General features: G+C 43.1%; 1 protein-coding gene across 2 annotated transcripts; it reads left to right on the forward strand.

Annotated features, from left to right (window-relative positions):
* The first annotated feature begins 1,517 nt into the window (after positions 1-1,517).
* Positions 1,518-16,467, forward strand: SELE (selectin E). 2 transcript variants are annotated; one of them, XM_083506803.1, is made up of 14 exons: positions 1,518-2,229; positions 3,146-3,247; positions 4,894-5,280; positions 6,952-7,059; positions 7,185-7,370; positions 8,327-8,512; positions 8,650-8,835; positions 9,965-10,150; positions 10,265-10,450; positions 11,428-11,613; positions 12,051-12,161; positions 13,161-13,182; positions 13,298-13,355; positions 14,260-16,467. In XM_083506803.1, exons 2-13 carry the CDS (start codon positions 3,211-3,213, stop codon positions 13,344-13,346), a joined length of 1,830 nt encoding a protein of 609 aa, XP_083362929.1. In that variant the 5' UTR covers positions 1,518-2,229; positions 3,146-3,210; the 3' UTR covers positions 13,347-13,355; positions 14,260-16,467. The 2 variants fall into 2 exon arrangements, with proteins under 2 accessions (XP_083362929.1, XP_083362930.1); XM_083506804.1 differs by having other exon boundaries at positions 2,022-2,229; positions 13,301-13,355.
* The last annotated feature ends 6,937 nt before the right edge of the window (positions 16,468-23,404 follow it).

Here is a 23,404-nt window from a genome sequence, read left to right on the forward strand (position 1 = left end):
CCTAAACAGCGTATGCAGACATGTACATAGCACGATGGTATCTTACATGCAGTTAACTTGCACGTTTTTAACTGCACACAGTTGAAATTGGGCAAGTTAAGTCCAAGCAAGGTGGAGAGCGTAGAAGCTCTTTATACGCTGGGTCTACTTCTGGCACAGAAATGTATTTCAAAATCGCCTCCGTCCTTTCTGGCCAAGGCCCGCTTGGCACTTGCGTACCCTCCAAGTGCCCCAACTTTCAAGGGACAGTCCTGGAATTACAAAAAGCCACTCTGGCAGCCTGGCTTCTGATTTGATCCCAGAATGTCCCTATTTCCTCCAGCAGCGCTGCTGCCACCGAACTCGGGGAGGAGGTGATTGTCCTGAGTGACGCCGGCTGTGAGGCAGCATCCCATTGCCTCTCCATGGCTGCATCCGCTGGCCTCCTCTGTTGGGCGGCTCGTAGCGGCTGCTGGGGGGCAGGCAAGGAGGAGGAGAGGCTGCCACTGCCGAGGCCCAGGGCCGAGGGGCAGGGAGAAGGCAGGGCTCCCCTGGGCGGGAAAAATAGGGAGTGGAGCAGACCACAAGGTGTCTCGGTGTTTTTTTTAAAAAAAATGCTTTGTGCGTCTGTGTAATCCTGCCCCTTTCTAAAATCGATTTATTGCTGTATGCTTTTCTTTTTGTAACTGCCAAAAATATATATCTAAAAATCCAGATTAAGGGATTTTCTCCATGGCCAGGAAAGGAGCGGCAGGGGGCTCGCTTCTGAACATGTAAAAACATTGGCAGTTGCTGAAGTGCTGGATGTGGCTAGGGGTTATCAGCCATTGCCTTATCTATGTAGATAATCGCAGTGGCGTAGTGGAGGGGGAGGGGGGTCTGGCAGGGCTGTGGCCCCGGGCATATTTTTTTCAGGGGATGCGCAAGCAGGGGCCCGCATGACAATTTCCCTCGTCGAGGCCGGAACTGCGGGCCTTTGGGGTCTGGCTAAAGCACGCAAGGGAGCTGCTGAGGCAGCTTTCTCCCGCAATGGCCCAATGTTGCCAGCCGGCTCCACTTGACCCTGGGGCGGAAGCAGTGGAGAGGGTTGCAGCAGCGGTATTGGGCGTGCGAGTGAGCCCTCCCTCCCTGTGCCACTTTCCGAGGCTGGAATTGGACCACCCAACTGTAATCATGTGTTGATTTACATTTTCCTTTCTTACAATTTTATAATTGTAAACTGCTTAGAAGCCATTTGGGCATGTAAGTGGTAAAAGGTAAAGGGACCCCTGACCATTAGGTCCAGTCGCAACCGACTCTGGGGTTGCGGCGCTCATCTCGCTTTATTGGCCGAGGGAGCCGGCGTACAGCTTCCGGGTCATGTGGCCAGCATAACTAAGCCGCTTCTGGCGAACCAGAGCAGCGCACAGAAACGCCGTTTACCTTCCCGCCGAAGTGGTACCTATTTATCTACTTGCACTTTGACGTGCTTTCGAACTGCTACGTTGGCAGGAGCAGGGACCTAGCAACGGGAGCTCACCCCATCGCGGGGATTTGAACCGCCAACCTTCTGATCAGCAAGTCCTAGGCTCTGTGGTTTAATCCACAGCACCACCCGCGTCCCATTCATGTAAGTGGTATACAAATGTAATAACAACAACAACACAACTCAGCCCAAACCTGAGCAACCTACATAAACCCTTTCCCCTCTGAAACCTATTTATAAAAAAAAGTATGAAAATTTGGATTTGGAAGAAAATAACACAAAGAACAATTTGTAAATTTGATTCACTGAAATAGCAGATTTTGATTCCACCATGTGAATTTCCCTAGTTTAGAATACAGAACTTGCTTATGAAACAAACACAATTCCATTTGCAGCTACAGCAGCAAAGAAACTTGAATGCCTTTTTTTTTTTTTAGTTAGGACTGATTTCTATGTCCAGGAATTTAAAAAATAGCACAGATGCTCTCCAGTGTTTTGAGAAGGAAGAGGCAGGGAGGCAGTCTGACTAATTTAGAAACACGGATATTCCGGGCAAATCTCTTTTTTTCCTACCTAGGGAAATTCTCACTCCCCGCCTCCTCAGTAACATTTTGCTGGACACAATATAAAAGACACAGGGCTCATGGCTCACAGTTAAGTATCAGCAAGCGAAAGCTGTAAGACGGGTCCTTGGCCAAAACCTAGAATACTGACCTCACCAGGGACACAGGCTAGGCAGCTACACCAGCATACTTCTGAGAATCAGGATTCTGCAGCTATTGTTGGTAAGTAAGCAAGACTCTGTGTGCATGTTTATGCATTTTTATTGCATATTAATAAACAGATAGTAAGCCATGTATGTATTGTACCATTGCTGAAATGCAAAAATGCATAAGGTGCCGAACTCAAAATGATGGTTCTTGCCCATAATGAAACAATACCACTTGGAAAAGAATTCCATGTGTGTGATTTGTCCATTTCTTCTAAGAACCTAGATTCAGGTAGGTAGCCGTGTTGGTCTGATGCAGTCGAAATAAAAATAAAAAATTGTCCAGTAGCACCTTATAGACCAACTCAGTTTGTTCTGGTATAAGCATGCACACAAAAGCTTATACAAGAACAAACCTAGTTGGTCTATAAAGTGCTACTGGACAATTTTTTTATTTATTTATTTTTATTTCTAAGAACCTGTTACTGTGTTCATGCGTGCCTGTTTCCAATACCCATTCTGTAATATTTGTGATTGCCCATTTTCCAGTATTGAGCATTTACTATCCTAACTGCTAAGAAGAGATTAACTGTCAAGTGTTCACCTTCGTTAGGTACATTCATTATGTTATTTGCGGTGTAATCCTCCTATGCCCATCTCCTCGGGGCTTAGCCAGATTTCCTCTTGTCCTGCTGCTCTCGGGATTTTCATCTGTTCAATTTAAAGCTGAAAAGCAGGTTTTTCCCTGGGAAAGGAGAGGGGCAAGGGGAAAACCACTCAAGCCTGTGTTTTCTGTGTTGAAGTGTGGGCGAGCCCTTAATTCAATAACTATCAAGTAATTATGGATACATAGGATTGTAGTCTCAGAAAAGTACATCAAACCTCACAGCCTAAAACCATGTACCAGTGTTCAACCTCAATATATTTTTCCTCTGCTTTAAAACCCATTCCTTACCATAAATGTGCTGCGCTTCCTTTTTTTCTTTATACAGTAATAATTCTGCAAAGTCAACTCAAGGGAGGGAGAAAAAAAGCTTTATAGTCAGTTCCTGCCATAATGAACGCCCTTTGGTTCCTATCTGCTCTCACCTATGGTAAGTAATGTCTTTCAGAATGGGAAATCCTCTAGAAAAGGGACGGGTGCAGTTCAGCTTTCTGGGAACTCCTTTGGTTTTTAATAGAGCCCCAAACGGAATTGTTTGCAGCCTACAATTATTGGGTGAATTATTCAGCTCACTCTTATTTGGCTGCCTTATTTGCCCAGGCAGGCGCATTATGTGGCCCATGAGAGCAGCAAAATAACCAGACCGTACAACGGTGATGGGTTGAAATCAGGCCAAATCTTTATTGACAGCAGCAGGCAGGGCAAGGGTTGGCATGGCATTGGGTCCCAGGATTAGTTCATCCTTCCCCCATATTGATGGGAAAGATCCGCCAGGTTTGGACCGCTCCAAACCTGTCCTATGGTAGTCAGCCATGTGTTGAACCTTGTCATGGTGTAAGCCAAGCAAGCAAGGTCTCAATGGGTGACCAGGCTGCAGATTCCAACCAGGCAGGTCAATCCTCCCCTTAGTCCCACCCCCTACTATGTTGATCCTGCCCAGTGCCATTTCCACCTTCATATAAACAACGTTCTTCTGCCTATCGAAGGCCACAATTTCACTGAAGGAAAGGTGAAAAAAACCAACCAAGTGCCAATCAGATTGACAGAGAAAAATTCCTTTCTGGCCCTGTCAACCAGTGACCCAAAATTGCTCAGTGAAGGCTCTAACCTTTGCACAGTATTTTGCTTCAGTCTACGGGCCACAGCACCGCCAAGCAAAGGCATCCCACACGCATAGGGTGCGGAACGGGGCTTAGATGGGAAAAGTCATTTTGCTGTTGCTTGTGTTAGAAAGCTTGCCAATTTAATGAACCAGAGAGCTATTTCCATTTACCTTTTCCCCAGTCCTGCTCTAGAATAATTCAGGAAACTAGAGCACGGGAAGTCAAACAAAATAGTTTAATTTGGTACTGAATAATTGGCTCTTTTAATTGTATTGTAATTTGGTATTGTATTAATGTGGCTTTTATTGGATTTTTATAAATGGAAATTAATAAAAATTATTATACTGGGGGGGGGGGAATAATTCAGAAATTGACATTCCTTGTTTGGTTTTTCTTTCCTCTGTAAGCGGCAGCTTTATTCTGCAGACATTTTAAAAAAGTATACTGAAAAGTCAGAAATGGACAGAAGGCATATTTTGATTAAAAAAGGAATACAGAGTGTAGCCTCTCCTTCTTGACTTCTCTGACCAGTTGTCCAAAGTCATGTTATTTCTTCTCTTTGTCTTCCATCTAGCCTAGAGAGTTCAGGAGACCTTTCCTCCTTGACTGCTCACTGGTTTTCTTGGCACTTATAGACCAGTCTCCAATCTCATTTGCTTTCCTCCACCACCCATCTTCATAGCTATGAATTTCCCCTTGTTCACAAGTAGGCTCTTTACTCCCAAAGGGCCTCAAGCTTCTATTCCTGCATCTCAGGTCCATCACTGGGAATGACATGGTTGTTCACCACTTTTAGAGCCAGGATGCTGCTCCTTCCACCATTTACCCCTTGATTTGGCCGTCTGTCTATTTTGTCTTCTTACTCCAGCATAAACCTTGTTTCTGAACCCTCAAGGCTTGGAGAGGTCTTTGAGCAACATTTTCTAAATAAATAGACATACATAGCAACTTGATGATGTGTTCTTTTTTCCAGGACTTTTGTTGCTTAAGGAAAGCACCTGCTGGACATATCATTATTCACTTGAAACCATGAATTATACAGAAGCTGAGAAATGGTGTAAAACCCACTTTACCCACCTGGTTGCAATTCAAAATAAGGAGGAAAACGAGTACTTAAACAAAGAGATCCCTTATAATGGATCGTACTACTGGATTGGGATCAGAAAAATTGGCAATGTGTGGAGGTGGGTGGGAACGAACAAGGCATTGACTGAAGAAGCTAAAAACTGGGCAAAAGGTGAACCAAACAACAAAGGGAAAAACCAGGACTGCGTGGAAATCTACATCAACCGAATACAAGATGCAGGAAAGTGGAATGATGAACGTTGCAGCAATAAGAAAAGGGCTTTGTGCTATACAGGTATGGGATGGGATCCTTCTGACTAATATATTTGCCTCTAAAACAGCTAGAAACTTGTTTGGCAGATCCTACTGGCTTCTGTGCAAGAGAGCATCTTCTTGTATTGTGTGGCATGCAGACTGCTGAATGTTCAGGGATCATCCACACTTTTTAAAATTTACTTCACTTGTTCCGTGCCCTGATTGCATGGGTCTGAGTGGTTTCCTGCTTGTCCTGTTCTTTCTAGGCACGGGTCCAAGAGGTTTTCCGTTTGCATCACTGCTTTCCCCAGGAAAACGCACTTTACAGCTGAATTGGAGTAAACGTCAGTCACTGGGAAACCCAGCTGATATTTGCTCTGATTCAATGATAAAGAGCAGTGGCGTAGCGTGGGGAGTGCAGGGGGGGCCGGCCGCACCGGGCGCAACATCGGGGGGTTAGGCAAATCCACGGGTTAGGGGGCGCAAATCCATGGGTTAGGGGGCGCAAATTACTTGCCTTGCCCCAGGTGCTGACAACCCACGCTGCGCCACTGATAAAGAGGGATGAACCCTAAATAGTCACAGGCTTGCACCACAGTTTCACTGTTCTCTATTCAGTCTATTCATTCTTCAATATCAGCACTATAATAATGCTACTTGTCTATGGGGTGTAAATGTAATATGGGTTAGGGACAGAATGTCAGTAAACGCATTTTGATCGTCAGTAGAGTGTTTCAGTTTGTTTATCAATAAACTAATAAACTGATAAAGTAATAAAAAATAGTAGTATGTTTCTTGCTCAAAGTGTCGCTGGTGTCTGTAAGCCTGAGGTCACTTCAAGAGGGCCAGTTAGTTCAGCTGTCCATTTTACTCATTTGCACAAAGTTTGTAAGGGGGTTGTGCAAAGTCAGCTGTTCCTTGTTCTGATTTGTTCACAAGGAGGTCTTAACTAAGGTTACCAGATTTCCCCGTTTCCCGGGGACAGTCCCCGGATTTTCAAATCAGTCCCCATACAAAATCCATTGAAGTTGAAAAGTGTCCCTGGATTCATTGAAAAAAATCTGGTAACCTTAGTCTTCACAGCTGTTAATCCCACACAGCTGTTAATCCCCTTATCGCAAAAAGTATGATGTTTATTTTTATCGGGTGGTGGGAGCAGGTTTGCTGCACAAGAGCATATACATCCACCTCAATTTTGGATATAGCCATCTGATTTTGCCGGTGTGTGATTGAATCCCATTTGCAAAACAGCAACAGTGTGGAAGTGGCCTAAACTGGGAAAATAAGCACAGGACAACTGTGCCGATGACACCTTGTGATAGCCAAGTGATATGCAGTGGTGCAGTGCTCTATAGTGAAACCATATCAAAGACTGGTGAAAATAAAACTTTTGCATAAAAGGAAGAGAATGGAGAACCCTCCAATAACTCCAAATTGTGGATTTCTCTGTTCTTTGCTGTCTTGTGGAACATGTTCCCCCTTGGACCCACAGAGCAGAAAAAGATGGGCAGCACCCAAAGGGCATGAGGCCAAGAAAGAGGATGTGAAGCCTGAAGATGTGGCCTACATATGATGCGATATTAAACTCAAAGTGGTTTAATGCATCAATGTCTTCAGGGCTAAGAGCCTGTTCCACTCACTTGTTGTAATAGTTCATTTAAAGCATGTTACATATGATGGGGTGATTTATAGCCTGTTAATTGTCTTGCAGCCTCCTGTAATCCGCATTCCTGCAGCGGCCATGGCAAATGTGTGGAGACTATTAATAATTACACCTGCCAGTGTGATACAGGATTCTACGGGCGCAATTGTGAACATGGTAGGATTAATTGTATAGTTCTTTTTCAAACCGGACAATTCATCTCTAACCCTGTAGCTTTATTGCACGTTGCTTGAAACAACGGCCTTGCCTAACTCCTTGCTTGTTGTGTTCCTTCTCTGTAGTAATTACCTGTGACACACTGAAAAACCCAGATCATGGTACCTTAGAATGCAGCCACCCAGTGAAGGATTTTAGCTACAACTCGTCTTGTCATGTTCAATGCACCGAAGGCTACAGATCCACTGGACTGGAACCCGTATTGTGCACCGATTCTGGCAACTGGTCTGCACCCATCCCTTTGTGTAAAGGTCAGTGAACTGAGCGAGTCCTAAATGAATGAAAACTAATGCAGAACCTCTTAGCTTAACCATAGAAGAGATAAGTGAGTCTTCGTTAGCCATGGAGCAACAAAATCTTTGCTGCGTTGGCAAAGGACATTGTTTTGTGCTAGATTCTGTGGGAGTTGTGACAATACAGTCATACCTTGGATCCCAAACGCCTTGGTACTCAGACGTTTTGGCCCACAAAACCCGGAAGTGAGTGTTCCAGTTTGCGAACGTTCTTTGGAACCCGAATGTCCGACGAGGCTTCCACAGCTTCTGATTGGCTGCAGGAGCTTCCTGCAGCCAATCAGAAGCTGTGCTTTGGTTTCTGGACATTTTGGAAGTCGAACGGACTTCTGGAACAGATTCTGTTCGACTTCCAAGGTACAACCCAATAGGATTGCCCAAACCACCTTCAAATCCCAAGTTCTCTTTCTCTGGGGGGTGTTCCCTGAGACAGCCAAAATGGCACCACCCATACTTAAGAGGTGAGGAATCAGGCAGGCTTGGGAGAGCCCGAAGGTTTGCAGCAGTACAAACAAAAGAAAACAACCCACATTTTAAAAAATTAAGGGAATACACTTCCCCAAAACCAGCCCAGAGTATGTTCAAAAGCCACAGAACAATGACTTGGTGTAGGAAGGGAAGAAATGCAAGCAGTGAAGATGGAATGGAGTATCTGAAAACTGTGTGGGTGGGTGTGTTTTTGTAATGGAGCAACCTAGAAAAGTGCTTGGCCAGCTGGAACCCTGAACAGGAGCACTCCACACGGCAACAATTTGTTTCAGGTCCCACTTTTAAATTTGTAATAGTCATCAAACTGGAAAAAATTGTCATGTCTTTGGTAGTTAGGTGAGCAATCCATGTTCGGCTTCAGGTACCGTGTATCTTATGGATTGGAGAACAAAGACAAACCTAAAGCATTTTGATTGCATTTCTAGTTGCGGAATGCCATGCGCTCCAGACACCTGCTCACGGGTTCCTCAACTGCTCCCACCCCTCTGGGAATTTTGCCTGGAATTCGTCATGTGAGTTCGGCTGTAAAGATGGCTTCTCCTTGAGTGGCTCCAGCAGGCTGCAGTGTCAGGCATCTGGAGAGTGGGACGGACAACAGCCAGCCTGTGAAGGTACTAGTTTTGTTCCATTGCCTTGCTTACCTTCACACATCTCATTATATTTCTCTGTGCGCACACCCTGCCCCCCCCCCAACACTCTCCTGTTATGTATCTGGATTAACCAAGGTCATGATCTGTGTCTGTTTCAGCGGTGAAATGTGAAGCGGTACCTTCGCCTGAAAATGGCTCTGTGAGTTGCTCCCGTGTGGACACAGAACTGACCTACAACTCAACCTGTGATTTCGTGTGTGAGCAGGGCTACACCTTAAGAGGATCGCCTCAAATTCAGTGTTCATCTGAGGGACACTGGTCACAGCCAATCCCTGCATGTGAAGGTAAGATTTCCTATCCATGGGAAAGAAAATGTTCTGAAAAAGCTGCAGTTATGATTTTTATCCCATTGGTTTAAATTGAGCTGAATCCCACTCATCTCTCTAACTTGTTAATTTGTTAAAATGGTTTGTAATGAAAGCTTTCAACACTTATCTCTGGAAATAGCTGTTTTGAAAGAGCTGGAAACAGGCTGGCTGGCCTGCTTCTGTTCCTACTAACTGATTCTGGCCCCTGGTGTTTTCAAAAACCAAATCAGAAAAAGAAAGAAAGCATTGTGAACCACTGTTCCTTTACGCTTCTTTCAAATAGCAGTCATGGGAGGGGCAATCCAGATCAGAACCACAAGGTGAGGCTTTTTTACCATTTTGCCAATGGGTAAAGGAGCCTTCCTCCCCAAAGCTGCTATTTGTCCCAGGTCAGAAGTCCCACTTACACATCTAAAGGCTTATCAAGACTTTCTACCGCTACATTTTAGCTCTAACTATTATAAAAACAAGTATTGCCTTTCACGTGGCAAGATATATTCAAGCATGGAAGTGTTAATGTGCAGTTCAGCCCAAAGAAACATGGGAATACAGTGGTACCTCAGGTTAAGTACTTAATTCGTTCCGGAGGTCCGTTCTTAACCTGAAACAGTTCTTAACCTGAAGCACCACTTTAGCTAATGAGGCCTCCTGCTGCTGCCGCGCTGCCGGAGCCCGATTTCTGTTCTTATCCTGAAGCAAAGTTCTTAACCTGAAGCACTATTTCTGGGTTAGTGGAGTGTGTAACCTGAAGCGTATGTAACCTGAAGCGTATGTAACCCAAGGTACCACTGTATGTTTTCCCATAGCATGCAGTCCCATAGGCATCACACTCCCTGCCCATAGTAGTGACAACTGACCCTTCATTAATGTAACCTTACAATTATGAGCTCCCCAACTGAATTTCAGAGTGAGGGAATCTTGCTTCTCTCTAGCATCTTGCCTCTAACAGTAGAGTCTAACACTTTGAAACCTTCAAGCCTCCCGGTCCATTCACCTGCAGCTCCCTTTCCCATCCACAAAAGCCTAAGCCCATCTTGTCGCCAGGTATATTTTTTCTTGTTACCCCCAAGACAGAACTAATGCAGACGAATATGTCATTTAACAGCTGTGGAGTGTAGTGAACTGAAACCTCCGGTTCATGGCTTCTTGAACTGCTCTCACGCTTCTGGGAATTTTTCCTGGAATTCAACCTGCAAGTTTGCTTGTGCCGAAGGGTTTGCTCTGAGAGGGTCCAGTGAGCTCCAGTGCGGTGCCTATGGAGAATGGGATGGACAAAAACCAGAGTGTGAAGGTACTATCTCATTTGGGCCATTGCCTTTGTCTGCATTACAGGATTATTTTTTTTCTTATTTCCGGTGTCCCAGTGACATGCAAACTAACCCTAAGTTTCAACTGTCTCTTACAGCAGTGAAATGCGAGGTGGTACATCAGCCTGAAAGGGGCTTTGTGAACTGCTCCCACCTGGACACACATCCAAGCTACAATTCAGTCTGCGAATTTAGTTGTGAGGAGGGCTACACCTTGAGAGGATCATCCAAAATTCAATGCACATCCAAGGGACACTGGTCAGACCCAATTCCTGTTTGTGAAGGTGAGACTTAAGCCCATCTCAGCACATTTCCAAATCAGTTTGCAGATACTTTGAAATAAAAAGCCCTCAGGAAAATTCGTCAGCATTGTAGTATGCATATCTCCTAACGTACACATTTTTGTGTACAATTTTGCACAATATATACAAGAACTAATACAGTGGTACCTCGGGTTACATACGCTTCAGGTTACAGACTCCGCTAACCCAGAAATATTACCTCGGGTTAAGAACTTTGCTTCAGGATGAGAACAGAAATCGTGCAGCAGCAGCAGGAGGAGGCCCCATTAGCTAAAGTGGTGCTTCAGGTTAAGAACAGTTTCAGGTTAAGAACAGACCTCCAGAACGAATTAAGTTCTTAACCCAAGGTACCACGGTATATGCAAGAGCCAATAAATGCACAGATATTTTCACTAATATATGTTTTTATCAATTTTTTTTGATAGGAGAATTGAATCACAAAATATAGAGGAGGGGAAATTTTGAAGGATAGCTTTGTTTCAGTTTGTGTCTTGTTTTGGGAAATGCAAATGATGTAGGATTGCATTTAAATCAGAACCAAATCAAATTTCTCCCCTGTCTGTAGTAGAGTTGTATCTCAGGCCTATTATTTATTTTGCTATATTGATAGTCTGCTCTTTAATTATATTCCAAGTAGGTAGTTCATACAAGTAGCAAGATGAGCAGGCGATTCTCTTTCTAGACTACACTACTTTAGTTTGCTGTTACATGAAAAATAGATCAATGTTCACAGAAACTTGCAGTTTACTAAACTTGAGTGGAATCTGCACACATACAAAAAATGCTGTGAAAATGTTTTTTTATAAAAAACATTTTGGAAAATGTATTGAATTTGCCATAGCTCACTGTCACCATCTAGTGACACATTTGTATATTGCACTTTAAAACCCACTTAAAACGTTTTATTCGCAGCTGTATAGCTGAGTCCTTAGGTTAATATCTGCATCATTGTATTTCAGCAATACAGTGTGAAATACTGACACCCCCTGAGAATGGCTTCTTGAATTGTTCGGACCCTGAGAGACATTTTGTCTACGGCACAATTTGCGAGGTCAGCTGTGCAGAGGGATGGGTGCTGAATGGTCCCCACAGACTCCATTGCCTGGCTGCAGGAAACTGGACGTCAAGTCTTCCCACATGTGGAGGTATCCACTCATCTCATTGCTATCCTTTCTTGTAGTGCCAGCGGTGTAGAAGAGACCTTTGAGTGATCTTGAAAATCAGGGTGGGAAAAGGAAGCATTTTTAGAAACACATAATGGAGGGTCTAGGGACGCTCCTTTACCCTTTACCTTTTAATGGAGGGTCTCTTATGATGCAGCTCTCTGAAGATGGTTGGATAGGGGAAACGCTTATATGAATTATGGGAGATAAGGAACCAGTCATAAACAGGAGTTTATCCATGAGGGGGAATCCTGGTAACATGGTCCCAGGCAAAGCGCTGCTATGGAGGAACCAAGGAGAGATTACAGAGGAACAGAAGTGCTGATTTGAAGCTTCCTGTGCTATAAGCTCTGACAGCTATAAAGTATTACAAGAATAGTGATTTACTACTGATTTCATTCTCCTTTTTCCAACTTCAGCTCCTTCAGCATCTTCAAGAAACATGACAATTGCAGCCACAGTCACTTCGGCCTCGTTGTTTTCAATAGGATCGTTCCTTATTTGGCTCATGAAGCGTTTTCGGAGGAAAGGTGAGATATTTCCCTCATCTGTTTGTTACCAAGCTACACCTAGGACTCAAGTGCACAGTTTTAAATGCGTAGCAAAGTGCAATGTGTGACACCAGATGGCGACAGTGAGCTATGGCAAATTCAATATCGTTTTCAAAACGATTTTTTTTAAAGCACTTTCACAGTGTTTTTTTTGTGTGTGTGTAGATTCCACCCTAGTTGCACTTAAAGGGTTGAGGCAGAAATACGGAGTATCATAGAATCACAAAACGGTAAAGTTGGAAAAGACCCTGAAGGTCATCTAGTTCAACCCCCCCCCCATGCAAGAATCTCAACTAAAGGCATTAACACTTACCTAAATCAGAGGTTGCGGGTCTCTCCTATGACACCCATGAAAGGTCTCAGTAAATATCCCCTCAATAATACACACTGCACAAGAGGCAGTTTGCTCTTTCTGCTCAGTACTTGTTTGCACTCACTTAGGCATCCTAGTATTAAACACTCTTCCTTAAATTTGCCCACATTTCATGGGATACCAGTAATAGTAATTTATTATTTGTACCCCGCCCACCTAGCTGGATTTCCCAGGAGTGGATACCCTCCATTCTTTTCTGCACAGAGGAGAGGTGCAAAAAGTGTGATGTAAGCAATGTGATGGCAGGTGTAGGGACCAGTTTTCCCCATTGATGGGGGTGGGGCAGGCCTGCATAATATTGTCGTCCTCTCTGTTTTTGTGACTGGTGCCTTACAGCACTTTTTCAGAATTCCACATGTGTTCACTGACCCAAAAAGTCTGGCTATTAAGTAGTGGACACAAAATTCCACATATAGAAATAGTGTGTAAAAGAGTGCAAGAGGCCAGGTCAAATGTGTCCATCTTAGTACAGCTAAGAAAGTGGAATATTAGCAAAATAACGTGGAGGCAGCTCCTGGGAATGTGGAAACGTTTCCTTAGGTACTTGTGCATAGAATTGCAGCCTTGGTGTCCAAATACTAATACTTCCTCTTCTTCTTTTGCAGCGAAGAAATTTTCTCCTGCCAGGTACGTTGCGTTTCAAAACTTATGTGGAAAATTCAAAGTAATATTTTGTTGACATAGCACTGTTTTATGGCAGACTGATTTATTAATACATGCATTTTTAATTTGTGTTTCGCAGCAGTTGCTACAGCGTGAATTCTGAAGCTACTTTTGGTCACCTGATTTAATTCACTCAGGTAAGCCATGAGAAAGTTCATTTGGAAAAGACATATAAAGCTGAGAGCAAGGGTCTTTTTATTTTTTATTTTAAATCTTTTTTTATTGATTTTTAAGTGTTTACAGATTGGTCACTAATTTAAGCAAATTAAATTAAGACAAATTTAACATTTTTCCAAATCTGACTTCTCGCACACCTTCCTAGATGTGTCAACGGTTATCCTGAGTGCTGCATCATATTCCCCAATTAATTCTAGTTTAACTTCAAACACTACAGATAACCTTACATTACAATATACTTGCTTTTTTGACTTAATTCCTTTTCAGACAACTATCCAATCAATTCCTGCACATGTATTAAATTAACATTTCCAGTTTCAACAAGTGAGGTCACTTATCAGATTGTCAATCCCTACTAAATCATTGATTAATATTAATGAACATAGAATAAAACTTCCTCTCCAGCCCTCTGTGTGTTTAGAAATATAGCAATCTTCTTATTGCTCAGCTCCTTTGCCCAACATCGGATGTAGTCTGTATTCTCTCTCTCTCTCTCTCTCTCTCTCTCTCTCTCTCTCTCTCTCTCTCTCAGATAGGAACCCCAAGGTAGATCATCTCACTCAGTATATTTTCCCACCAGTGACATCATAGCAACCAGCCCCCATGATATCCAGGGATGCTAACCACATTCTCCTAGATGATTCAAGTTCTTGTTTCAGCCTCTTCCCCTGATCCGAGCCCCTTGGCCACAGATGTATTTGTAATAAGAATTTGTGGTTGCGATCCTTATCCACACTTATTTGGGAGCAAGCGCCACTGAATTTCAGTGGGACGGAAAGGTGTAAATATGCATAGGATTGTATAGTGTACAAGGTTTTTCCTGAATGCACCTCTTTTAAATTGCAAACATTGTTATTTTTGTAGGATTTCAAGCTGTCTTCTCTGGAGTATGGGAGGAAGGAGAATGAAGAATGGCCTCAGGCGTCAGAAGTTCTTGTGTTTTATCAATCAGAACAGCCTGAGCTAAACATTTGCTTTCTGCAAGAGAATATGGCAGTGCCAGTGTCCATCAGGCTTCTCAGAGCATGGACAAAGATCAAACATGGTGCCTCTGGTGGAGAGATCTGTCATCCTGGAACTGAAGAGAAGGTACCACAGTAACCCGAGAAAAATCTTCCTGCTACACCAAAGCCATCCACCACCTACTGGACATCTCTATTGATGAAGCTGCGTCGGATGAGGAAAAGCACTGAATAGTCAGTGTGGAAGATATTTGAACAGCTAGTTCCCTTTCATTTCAATGAGTCTAGCAGGGAGAAATTTCTGGATAATTACTCACATTTCATGGGATAAAATAATTATTTGTATAATGCTTAGAGTTCAAATGCAGTAGTGGAAAAGTTCACATTCCCATTCTTAACTTTTAAATGCATATGTTGAAATCCTCACCCAGAATTTTGCATTTTATTGCCATACAAAATAGTTGATCTATGCCAAAGTCCAAATATATATATATGAAAAGACGACTGTTTTGATTTTAAATTCTGCTTGGAGATGGGTTTTAGATTTGCACCTTTGAAAAGGAAACATTTTGTTTCACATCCTAAAAGTGTTTTTTGAAACCCAGACTTCAAGTTCTTATAGTCACAGATATTTGCCGAAAAATAAATGTGGATGAGTTTCACCTCTTCCTCCTGGTGTGGAAGATATTATTTTGTTTTAAGTGTGCTCTATTTATTTATTTATATTTATTAAACTTATTAGTTGCTTGTAGCCTGAAGATCTCCAAGTGACTTACAGCAATATTTATATATATATAAAATCTAGCTAGCACTGAAATTAATTTTAGGATAGTAGCACCTGTTTAATTTCTTAAATGCTGACTTTGAAACATTTATCAAAGCTACCGTAAACTTAATTCAGTTATAACAATGTAGATTTTTTTCCTTTTTGGCTGCTATGTTTTACAGAGCGTTTTCACTATCTTTGTGAAAGCAAAAGTGTAATTAAATCCAAGGCGTTAGAAATTTTTCATCCCTATGGGATTTAGTACTGTAATTTCAATTATATTGATTATATTTATTGCTTGGGCATTTTATTTCAGGACAAAAAAAAAGATCATCTACAGAAAAAAGTAGTAGAATTAATTATATTTACTAAAAATCCTCCTAATAAATAGCAAAGCTAAAAACTGCTGAAACAAATGGAAGCATATTTTCCTTATTGTGGCTTATATCCACGATTTTACTTAATTTGTTCCCATTCAATATTGTTTACATAGTTTAGATTCTTGTATATCAGGCCAACAGCACAAAGGGTGCAGACGGTTACATCCATCCCCAGAAATTCTGTCATTTCTTAATTCTGAATTTTCCTTTGAAGAGTTAAGTTACATATTTTAAATTAGGGGGGGTTGGGGGGGGATGTTTCAATACTATCAAATACAGTTAAAAGGCACTGCTAATTTCTGAAAGTGATGCCCATGTCCTGTCCTGGGCTTGCCTGATCTTATTTTCCTCTATAAACATTCCATTATATTCAGTCGTTCAGAATGAATATATCAGTCGCATCTAAGGAATACTTTAAACTACCTTATAACAGCACCTGCATAAAGCTCTCTACTAGAAATGATACCCTGTTATATATGAAGTACAAAAATATGCAAAATCTGAGTACCTGAAATGTAGAGACTGAAAATTTAACAGTTATTTGGTATATGTTCAGACAATTGGGATATAATTTCAGTAGCCTGTTGATGGGTAGCTTCCAGTAAGATCCCTGGCAGTAACCCTAAGCATGTTTCCCTTAAAATCAATGACACAATGTACTGTATTTCCTAGTAAACATGGTTAAATCTAGCTTCCTGGGCATCCAAATCTTTTAAATCCTGATCTAAGTATAGACCATGAATGAATGAGTGAGATTAATGTTTACCCCTTCAAACAGTGGTGTGGGGTTTCCTTATATTTCAAATCCCCCCTAGAAGCACACAAATAGTTTAAATCTAAAACATGATAAAATATGGTATGTATTTAATTTAGTCAAAGTTATGTATTTAATTTGGCCGTTGCCAGAAGTTTATTGTGCTTTTTTGTTTACGTGCATTCCCAATAAAACAGTTCTGAATTCAAAGCCTGTTGAAACTTTGCATTATTGAGTCTGAACTCACAACTTTCGGCTGCCTGGATTATGATCTTGTTTTGCTCATCTGCCACAAGGGCGCAGTTCGCAGAGGGAGTGCTCTTCTGCCACCACAGAGCTTCCATGGAATGAAACTCTTGCAGAGATTGTTCCCTTGACATATTAAGAGTGAGAAAACACAGTGACCGGCAGATGGTGCCATTTGCACAGGACTCCGTGTCTGACGGATGGAGAGGGTGCTTCAGTCATGGTAGAGCTGAACACCCCAAATTCTCTCTTTTTTTAAAAAAAATAATTTTTATTGAATGATTTTATGCTACGAAACACATTACAACCATACTACCAAACATTCCATACAAAACACACATATGTACAGACACACACACACAAAATGAAAATAATGAAAGTAAATATTTCCCCCCTTTTATCTTACAAAATATTTTCTTCAATTTTGACTTCCTGTCAAGTCCCTTCGCATATGTTTTATCTTACAATCGAATGCACACAAAACAATAAACCTTTCTATATAACTTTTCCAATACATTCTGAAAACATAATAAATCCTTAATTGTTACCCACCTCCTTTTACTTCCTTTGTCACTCGAATGCTAGCACGGAGTCAAAACTATTATTGTATTTTTGAACATAATCTTCTATAAGCATCCCATTTTTCCGCAAATTTTTGCTTGAGTTTCCTCTGAGTTTGCTAGTCAACTGAGCCATTTCCACCAATTCCTGTAATTTGATTTGCCCATCTCTTAAAAGCACCTTACCATGCTCACAGTCCTAGGAGTGAATTACTTCCTTTTTTTTTTTTTTGGCTAAAGAGCTGCCTTCACTTTTTTTGGGGGGGGGGGGTAAATAATTTTTATTAATTTTCAGTTCCAAAAATCTAATATGTGCATATTATATTAACACCAAATAGCAATAACAGTTCAAATACAAATCAGTTACATAGCCAACTATAAATTTTCTGTGGCTTCCCACGTGCTGTACTTCAAGGTCTTATTCCCTTTCATTCTGCCTCTAGGTCTAGACCATTGCTCAAACCAAATAAAATCCATTCTTGATAAAAACCCTTATACCACAGCTACAATGATTAACTTCAATTCACATTAACACATATACAGTGGTACCTCAGGTTAAGTACTTAATTCGTTCTGGAGGTCTGTTCTTAACCTGAAACTGTTCTTAACCTGAAGCACCACTTTAGCTAATGGGGCCTCCCGCTGCTGCTGTGCCGCCGGAGCACAATTTCTGTTCTGAAGCAAAGTTCTTAACCTGAAGCATTATTTTTGGGTTAGTGGAGTCTGTAACCTGAAGCGTCTGTAACTTGAAGCGTATGTAACCTGAGGTACCACTGTAGTAATTTGCAAATTCGCAAGTGAAGTTCTTCCTGTGTGAGGTTTTAATTTCCATCAATTGTTCCTTTAACTCTTTATCAAATATTATGTCCATATTAGTTATTCCTGATCCCTTTGTGCCTTTTGGCTTTGTTGACTCAAAGTTACTCTGGAGAGATCTCTCTCTTTGTTCTCAACTCTTCTGATTGCAGCTGAAAAATTCCACCTTCGCTCTTGACTGTGCACCAGAGTCACACACAGGCCAGCAGCCCCTTCCTCAGTTGATCCACACACGTCAGGTATGAAAGGGTATCATTGTCGTCTCTGATCATCAAATGACTGACCTGATGGCCAGGGAGGGAAGTTCATATCAGAGCATTGCCAAAATTGGCAGGGTCTTAACAGGGAGTAAGGACGCAGGTGACGCTGTGGGTTAAACCACAGATCCTAGGACTTGCCAATCAGAAGGTTGGCGGTTTGAATCCCCGCGACGGGGTGAGCTCCCGTTGCTCAGTCCCAGCTCCTTCCTAGCAGTTCGAAGTGCAAGTAGATAAATAGGTACCACTCCAGCAGGAAGGTAAACGGCATTTCCGTGCACTGCTCTGGTTCGCCAGAAGCAGCTTAGTCATGCTGGCCACATGACCCGGAAGCTGTACGCTGGCTCCCTCTGCCAATAAAGCGAGATGAGTGCCGCAACCCCAGAGTCGGTCACGACTGGACCTAATGGTCAGGGGTCCCTTTACCTTTATAACAGGGAGTAGGACGAGGGGGGGATGCTTGGGTGGTTGGATCAGGCTCCCAAAGTAGGGATTCACCACTCCTGAGGCAGAAGCAAGTCCCCCCCCCAAAAAAAAATGGCTTAAGCATGGCAATATTGGTAAAGGTCTTGGAAAAAATGCACTTTGAACCATGGGGAGCCTTCTTTGAGAGGATACCACCCGCCGAACGGAAAACCCTGTATTGTTTAAATGGAAGCTAAGGTAAAGGTAGAGGGACGCGGGTGGCGCTGTGGGTTAAACCACAGAGCCTAGGATTTGTGGATCAGAAGGTCAGTGGTTCGAATCCCCGCGACGGGGTGAGCTCCCGTTGCTCAGTTTCTGCTCCTGCCAATCTCGCAGTTCGAAAGCATGTCCAAGTGCAAGTAGATAAATAGGTACCGCTCTGGTGAGAAGGTAAACGGCATTTCCGTGTGCTGCTCTCAGAAGCGGCTTAGTCATGCTGGCCACATGACCCGGAAGCTGTACGCCGGCTCCCTCGGCCAGTAAAGCGAGATGAGCGCCGCAACCCCAGTCTCAGCCACAACTGGACGTAATGGTCAGGGGTCCCTTTACCTTTAAGGTAAAGGTAAAGCTATAATGCCACAAATCAGAATGCCTGGTTGTTTTTAAAACAGTGGTGGCAGCAACACCAAAAGCAAGCTCCCCCCTCTTGAAGAATTAGTGCTTCAGATGGGGAGGAATACCCTCCCTTTGTGAAACATCTGCAGTTGAAACAGTGCAGGGGACTGTGGGCCTAGGGCAAGAGGTTCTGCGCTAGAAAGTTACTTAGCTGAAGGGCCGGCCCACCCATGAGGCAAGGTGAGGCGACTGCCTCAGGTGGCAGGATCCACAGAGCAGCAGACCACAATGCAGATCTGTATTGCCCGACCTGTTCCTGCTGTAGATCATCACTCACCCCTTCTTCCCCGGCAGGGAAGAGAGGTGGCCTTTTGTGGTTTGCCTCAGGTGCCCAAATGTCTTGGGCTGGACCTGCTTAGCTGATACTTAGCACTCCTTGAATTCCTGCCTATACAAAGCCAGAGGACTCAAAAAATCCTTTGTAAGAAGTTGCAGATTTTATTTATTTACCGTATTTTTCGCTCTATAAGACGCACCAGACCACAAGACGCACCTAGTTTTTGGAGAAGGAAAACAAGAAAAAAATATATTCTGAATCTCAGAAGCCAGAACAGCAAGAGGGATCGCTGCGCAGTGAAAGCAGCAATCCTTCTTGCTGTTCTGGCTTCTGGGATAGCTGTGCAGCCTGCATTCGCTCCATAAGATGCACACACATTTGCCCTTACTTTTTAGGAGGGAAAAAGTGAGTCTTATAGAGCAAAAAATAAGGGTAATTTTATATCAAAGTTTGTTGTTTGTATGGTTGTCTTTTAATGTTATATCTTGCCTTTCCTTCTAAAGGAGCCCAAAGTGACAAACAAGAAAAGATAGAAAAGGCATGGGCAAACTCGACCCTCCAGATGTTTTGGGACTACAATTCCCATCATCCCTGACCACTGGTCCTGTTAGCTAGGGATGATGGGAGTTGTAGTCCTAAAACATCTGACGGGCCGAGTTTGCCTATGCCTGAGATAGAACAATAAAAACATTAGAAACAGCTTTAAAAAACAGAAATTCCTTGAAATAATTCTAATACAGATGGGGACAGGGGGAGATCTCATCTTAATCAGCTTGTCCCAAGAACATGATTAAACGCAGGCATGGAAAATAACACCTGGCTCCACACAAAACGATTGTCTGCCTCTACGCCTCCTTAAAGGTCCACGAAATAAACCGCTTTGTAAACACTGTGAAACCTCAAGGTATTACTGGTGTGCTATTCCATCCTGATGGGGCTTTCTGCTTAAAATAGGGAGGCAGACAGGGAGCCAAGGCAGGGGGCAAAGGTGGTCACAGCATGTCTAATGGGAGCACCATAACAAGGACTGACCTCTGGGTCAGAGATCTAAGTAGGTAATGCTTATGACTTAGTGATTATCGACTAAAGAGTAAGCAATAAATGGCCATTCCCCACCACCCCACCCTCAGGCAGGATGGAGCCCCCAGAGGATGATCAGATGGAACATGTTAATCCCCCCTGGTTCCCTGAGGTGCCCTGTAGATTAGCCCTACATGCCCGATGAAAAATCCCCACTGAATCTGTTCTCAAGACTAAAGTCCCTCCAGAGCTTACAGTTCCTTGTCTCTTCATCAATTTTACGAATTATTCGAATACCGAAAGCTCCGTGGACAATACGGAGGAGATAACAGGATGGATGGGAGTCCGTCCATTTTTGCGTTTGAAGGCAGAATCCGAACTTTTGGTGCATCAAAAGGATGCGAAGAGAGACTTCTGGAGACGGCAAAGAGCGATACCAAACATCATTCGAAGCAAAAGGTAAATTGTTTTGCAGCAGCACAAATCATGGTTGCAATTTCATTTGCCCCACACACTCTGAAAACTGAGGTTTTGCTGTATATTATAAAATGTTTGGCTAGGCGAGGAGAATCTTGCCGTTATATGCTTTACTAGTCCATTTTCCAACTCTGTATTTAATAGTTAAGATAATTAAAACAGCGTGACTCAATCCCCAAGATTGTATAGTGGCGTAATAATCCACTGAAGCAATGAATGTCTAGACTGTCTATAGCTTGCCAGATTAAAAGGTGGCAACCCTACATGAGCTACCCATCAGCTTTGTTGCCAGTGCTGCTACTTTTATGTCTCCACAGCTGTAGAAACATCTGGCGGAGAAGAGGAAAAGAGCAAGGCAGAAGCTTTATGCTGCACTGCTGAGAAAAACGACCTCACTGACATGTCTCTGTATATGAGATCGGCGGTGCCATTTTAACAAACCTTGCATGCGCAGGTGCCAAGTTTTCTGATCATTATAATAATTTCACAAACGTCTGAGTATAAGAGTGGTTATTTCCTGTAAATAGTTACAGCCGACCTTTCCTCTGTGTAGATACCAGGGCAGTGTACAATGCAAAAGAGGGGCTGGGCTCAGGCAACTTTTTAACAGTTGTCTAGAAGAGGGACTTTCCGTTGGCAAAGCTTTCTGCAAGTTATACCTGCTGAAATTCCCTCTTCATTCCCTCTTCTGCAAGGTATGGAAATCAGTCCAACTAGAAAAACCAACATATAAACTGAGAGCCTCTAGAGGTCAAAAAAGTAAGGACAAATTTCTTTCTGTTTGGCATGATTTTATTGTTTAGATCAATAATGGAGAACAGAACCATTCTCTCCCTCTCTCTCTCTCTCTCTCTCCCTGCCCAATAAATGGCTGGGGATGATACAACAAATAGGAATATATATTTTTAATATATATTTTGTATTTTTATTTTTTTTGCAGAAGGCCTTCTCGGTAGTGGCACCCGCCCTGTGGAATGCCCTCCCATCAGATGTTAAGGAAATAAACAACTACCTGACTTTTAGAAGACATCTGAAGGCAACCCTGTATTCGGAAACTTTTAATGTCTAATGTTTGACAATTTTTTATGTGCTGTAAGCTGCCCAGAGTGACTGGGGAAACCCAGGCAGATGGGTGGGGTATAAATAATAAAATTATTATTATTATTATTATTATTATTATTATTATTATTATTATTATTATTACTATTATTATTTCACAAACTAAGGTTTACTAGAAATGCAGCTCACCCCACTGGAAAATAAGCTCATTTTTTTTATATAGACTTGTTATCAGGAGCACCAACTGCTGGGGACCCAACTCTTTTGCCCCCCTCCCCAATTTTTTTTTTTGGGGGGGCACTCCCCAATGTTCTAAAAAATCAGGGCCAAGCATGGAGCGCTTCAGTGGCTGGCTCCTCCTCCTCCTGGGAATGAGGGGAATGCGCGCGCGCACACACACACACACACACCATGAACCATGTTCTCTTTGTGGTTCTGTCATCACATGGAAGCCCGGCTTACGTGATTTCCCCATTCCTTATTTGGAGGGAGAGAGATCATTCCAACCAGGCCTTGATGTGGTCAGCTTCCAGAGTCATTCCAGGTTTAATGACCAACATGCCTTCTGGTGAGACCCTTCCTCTACCAGTGGGCTTACTTGGTTGCAGTGGTAGTGCTGTAAGTGGAGATGCGGGTGGTGCTGTGGTCGAAACCACTGAGCCCCTTGGGCTTGCTGATCGGAAGGTTGGCGGTTCGAATCCCGGCGATGGAATGAGCTCCTGTTGCTCTTTCCCAGCTCCTGCCAACCTGGCAGTACAAAAGCACACCAGTGCAAGTAGATAAATAGCTACCGCTGCAGCGGGAAGGTAAATGGCGTTTCTGTGCACTCTGGTTTCCGTCACGGTGTCCCGTTGCACCAGAAGCGGTTTAGTCATGCTGACCACATGACCCGGAAAGCTGTCTGTAGACAAACACTGGCTCCCTCGACCTGAAAGTGAGAAGAGCGCCGCAACCCCATAGTTGTCTTTGACTGGACTTAATCGTCCAGGGGTCCTTTACCTTGACCCTTTTTGTGCTTTAAGTGGGGGCTGTGTGTAGCCTTCTTTTGGATAGTCCACAATATCCCAGAGTGATGCTAGTTGAGGGGACTGTGGGAATTTTAAAGGGTGTCCCTATCCAGTTGCCTTGTGTTGCTTGGAATGGTGCGCCAGGAAAACGTGGGGTGGGCCTTGCTGCCCCCCAAAGGGTACCTGGTACTGGAGCCAGCTCATGCTAGGAATTCTGTTCATACCTGACATGAGCTGGATGGCGAAGAGCGGAGGTTTGCCCTATTCCACCATGCTATCCTCCCCTTTTTCTGCCCCAGCTGAACGTGTGAGCCAGGCTTAATTTTCCACCCTCCCCATATTCTTTCG

This window comes from Podarcis liolepis, assembly GCF_965112155.1.
Source record: "Podarcis liolepis genome assembly, chromosome: 6".
Classification (NCBI taxonomy): domain Eukaryota; kingdom Metazoa; phylum Chordata; class Lepidosauria; order Squamata; family Lacertidae; genus Podarcis; species Podarcis liolepis.

Coding starts and splice junctions, on each gene's coding strand:
- SELE (XM_083506803.1), top strand. CDS start 3,211: ATGAACGCCCTTTGGTTCCTATCTGCTCTCACCTATG. Junction 7,371..8,326: donor ACCCATCCCTTTGTGTAAAG/GTCAGTGAACTG, acceptor TTGCATTTCTAG/TTGCGGAATGCCATGCGCTC. Junction 10,151..10,264: donor ACAAAAACCAGAGTGTGAAG/GTACTATCTCAT, acceptor TGTCTCTTACAG/CAGTGAAATGCGAGGTGGTA.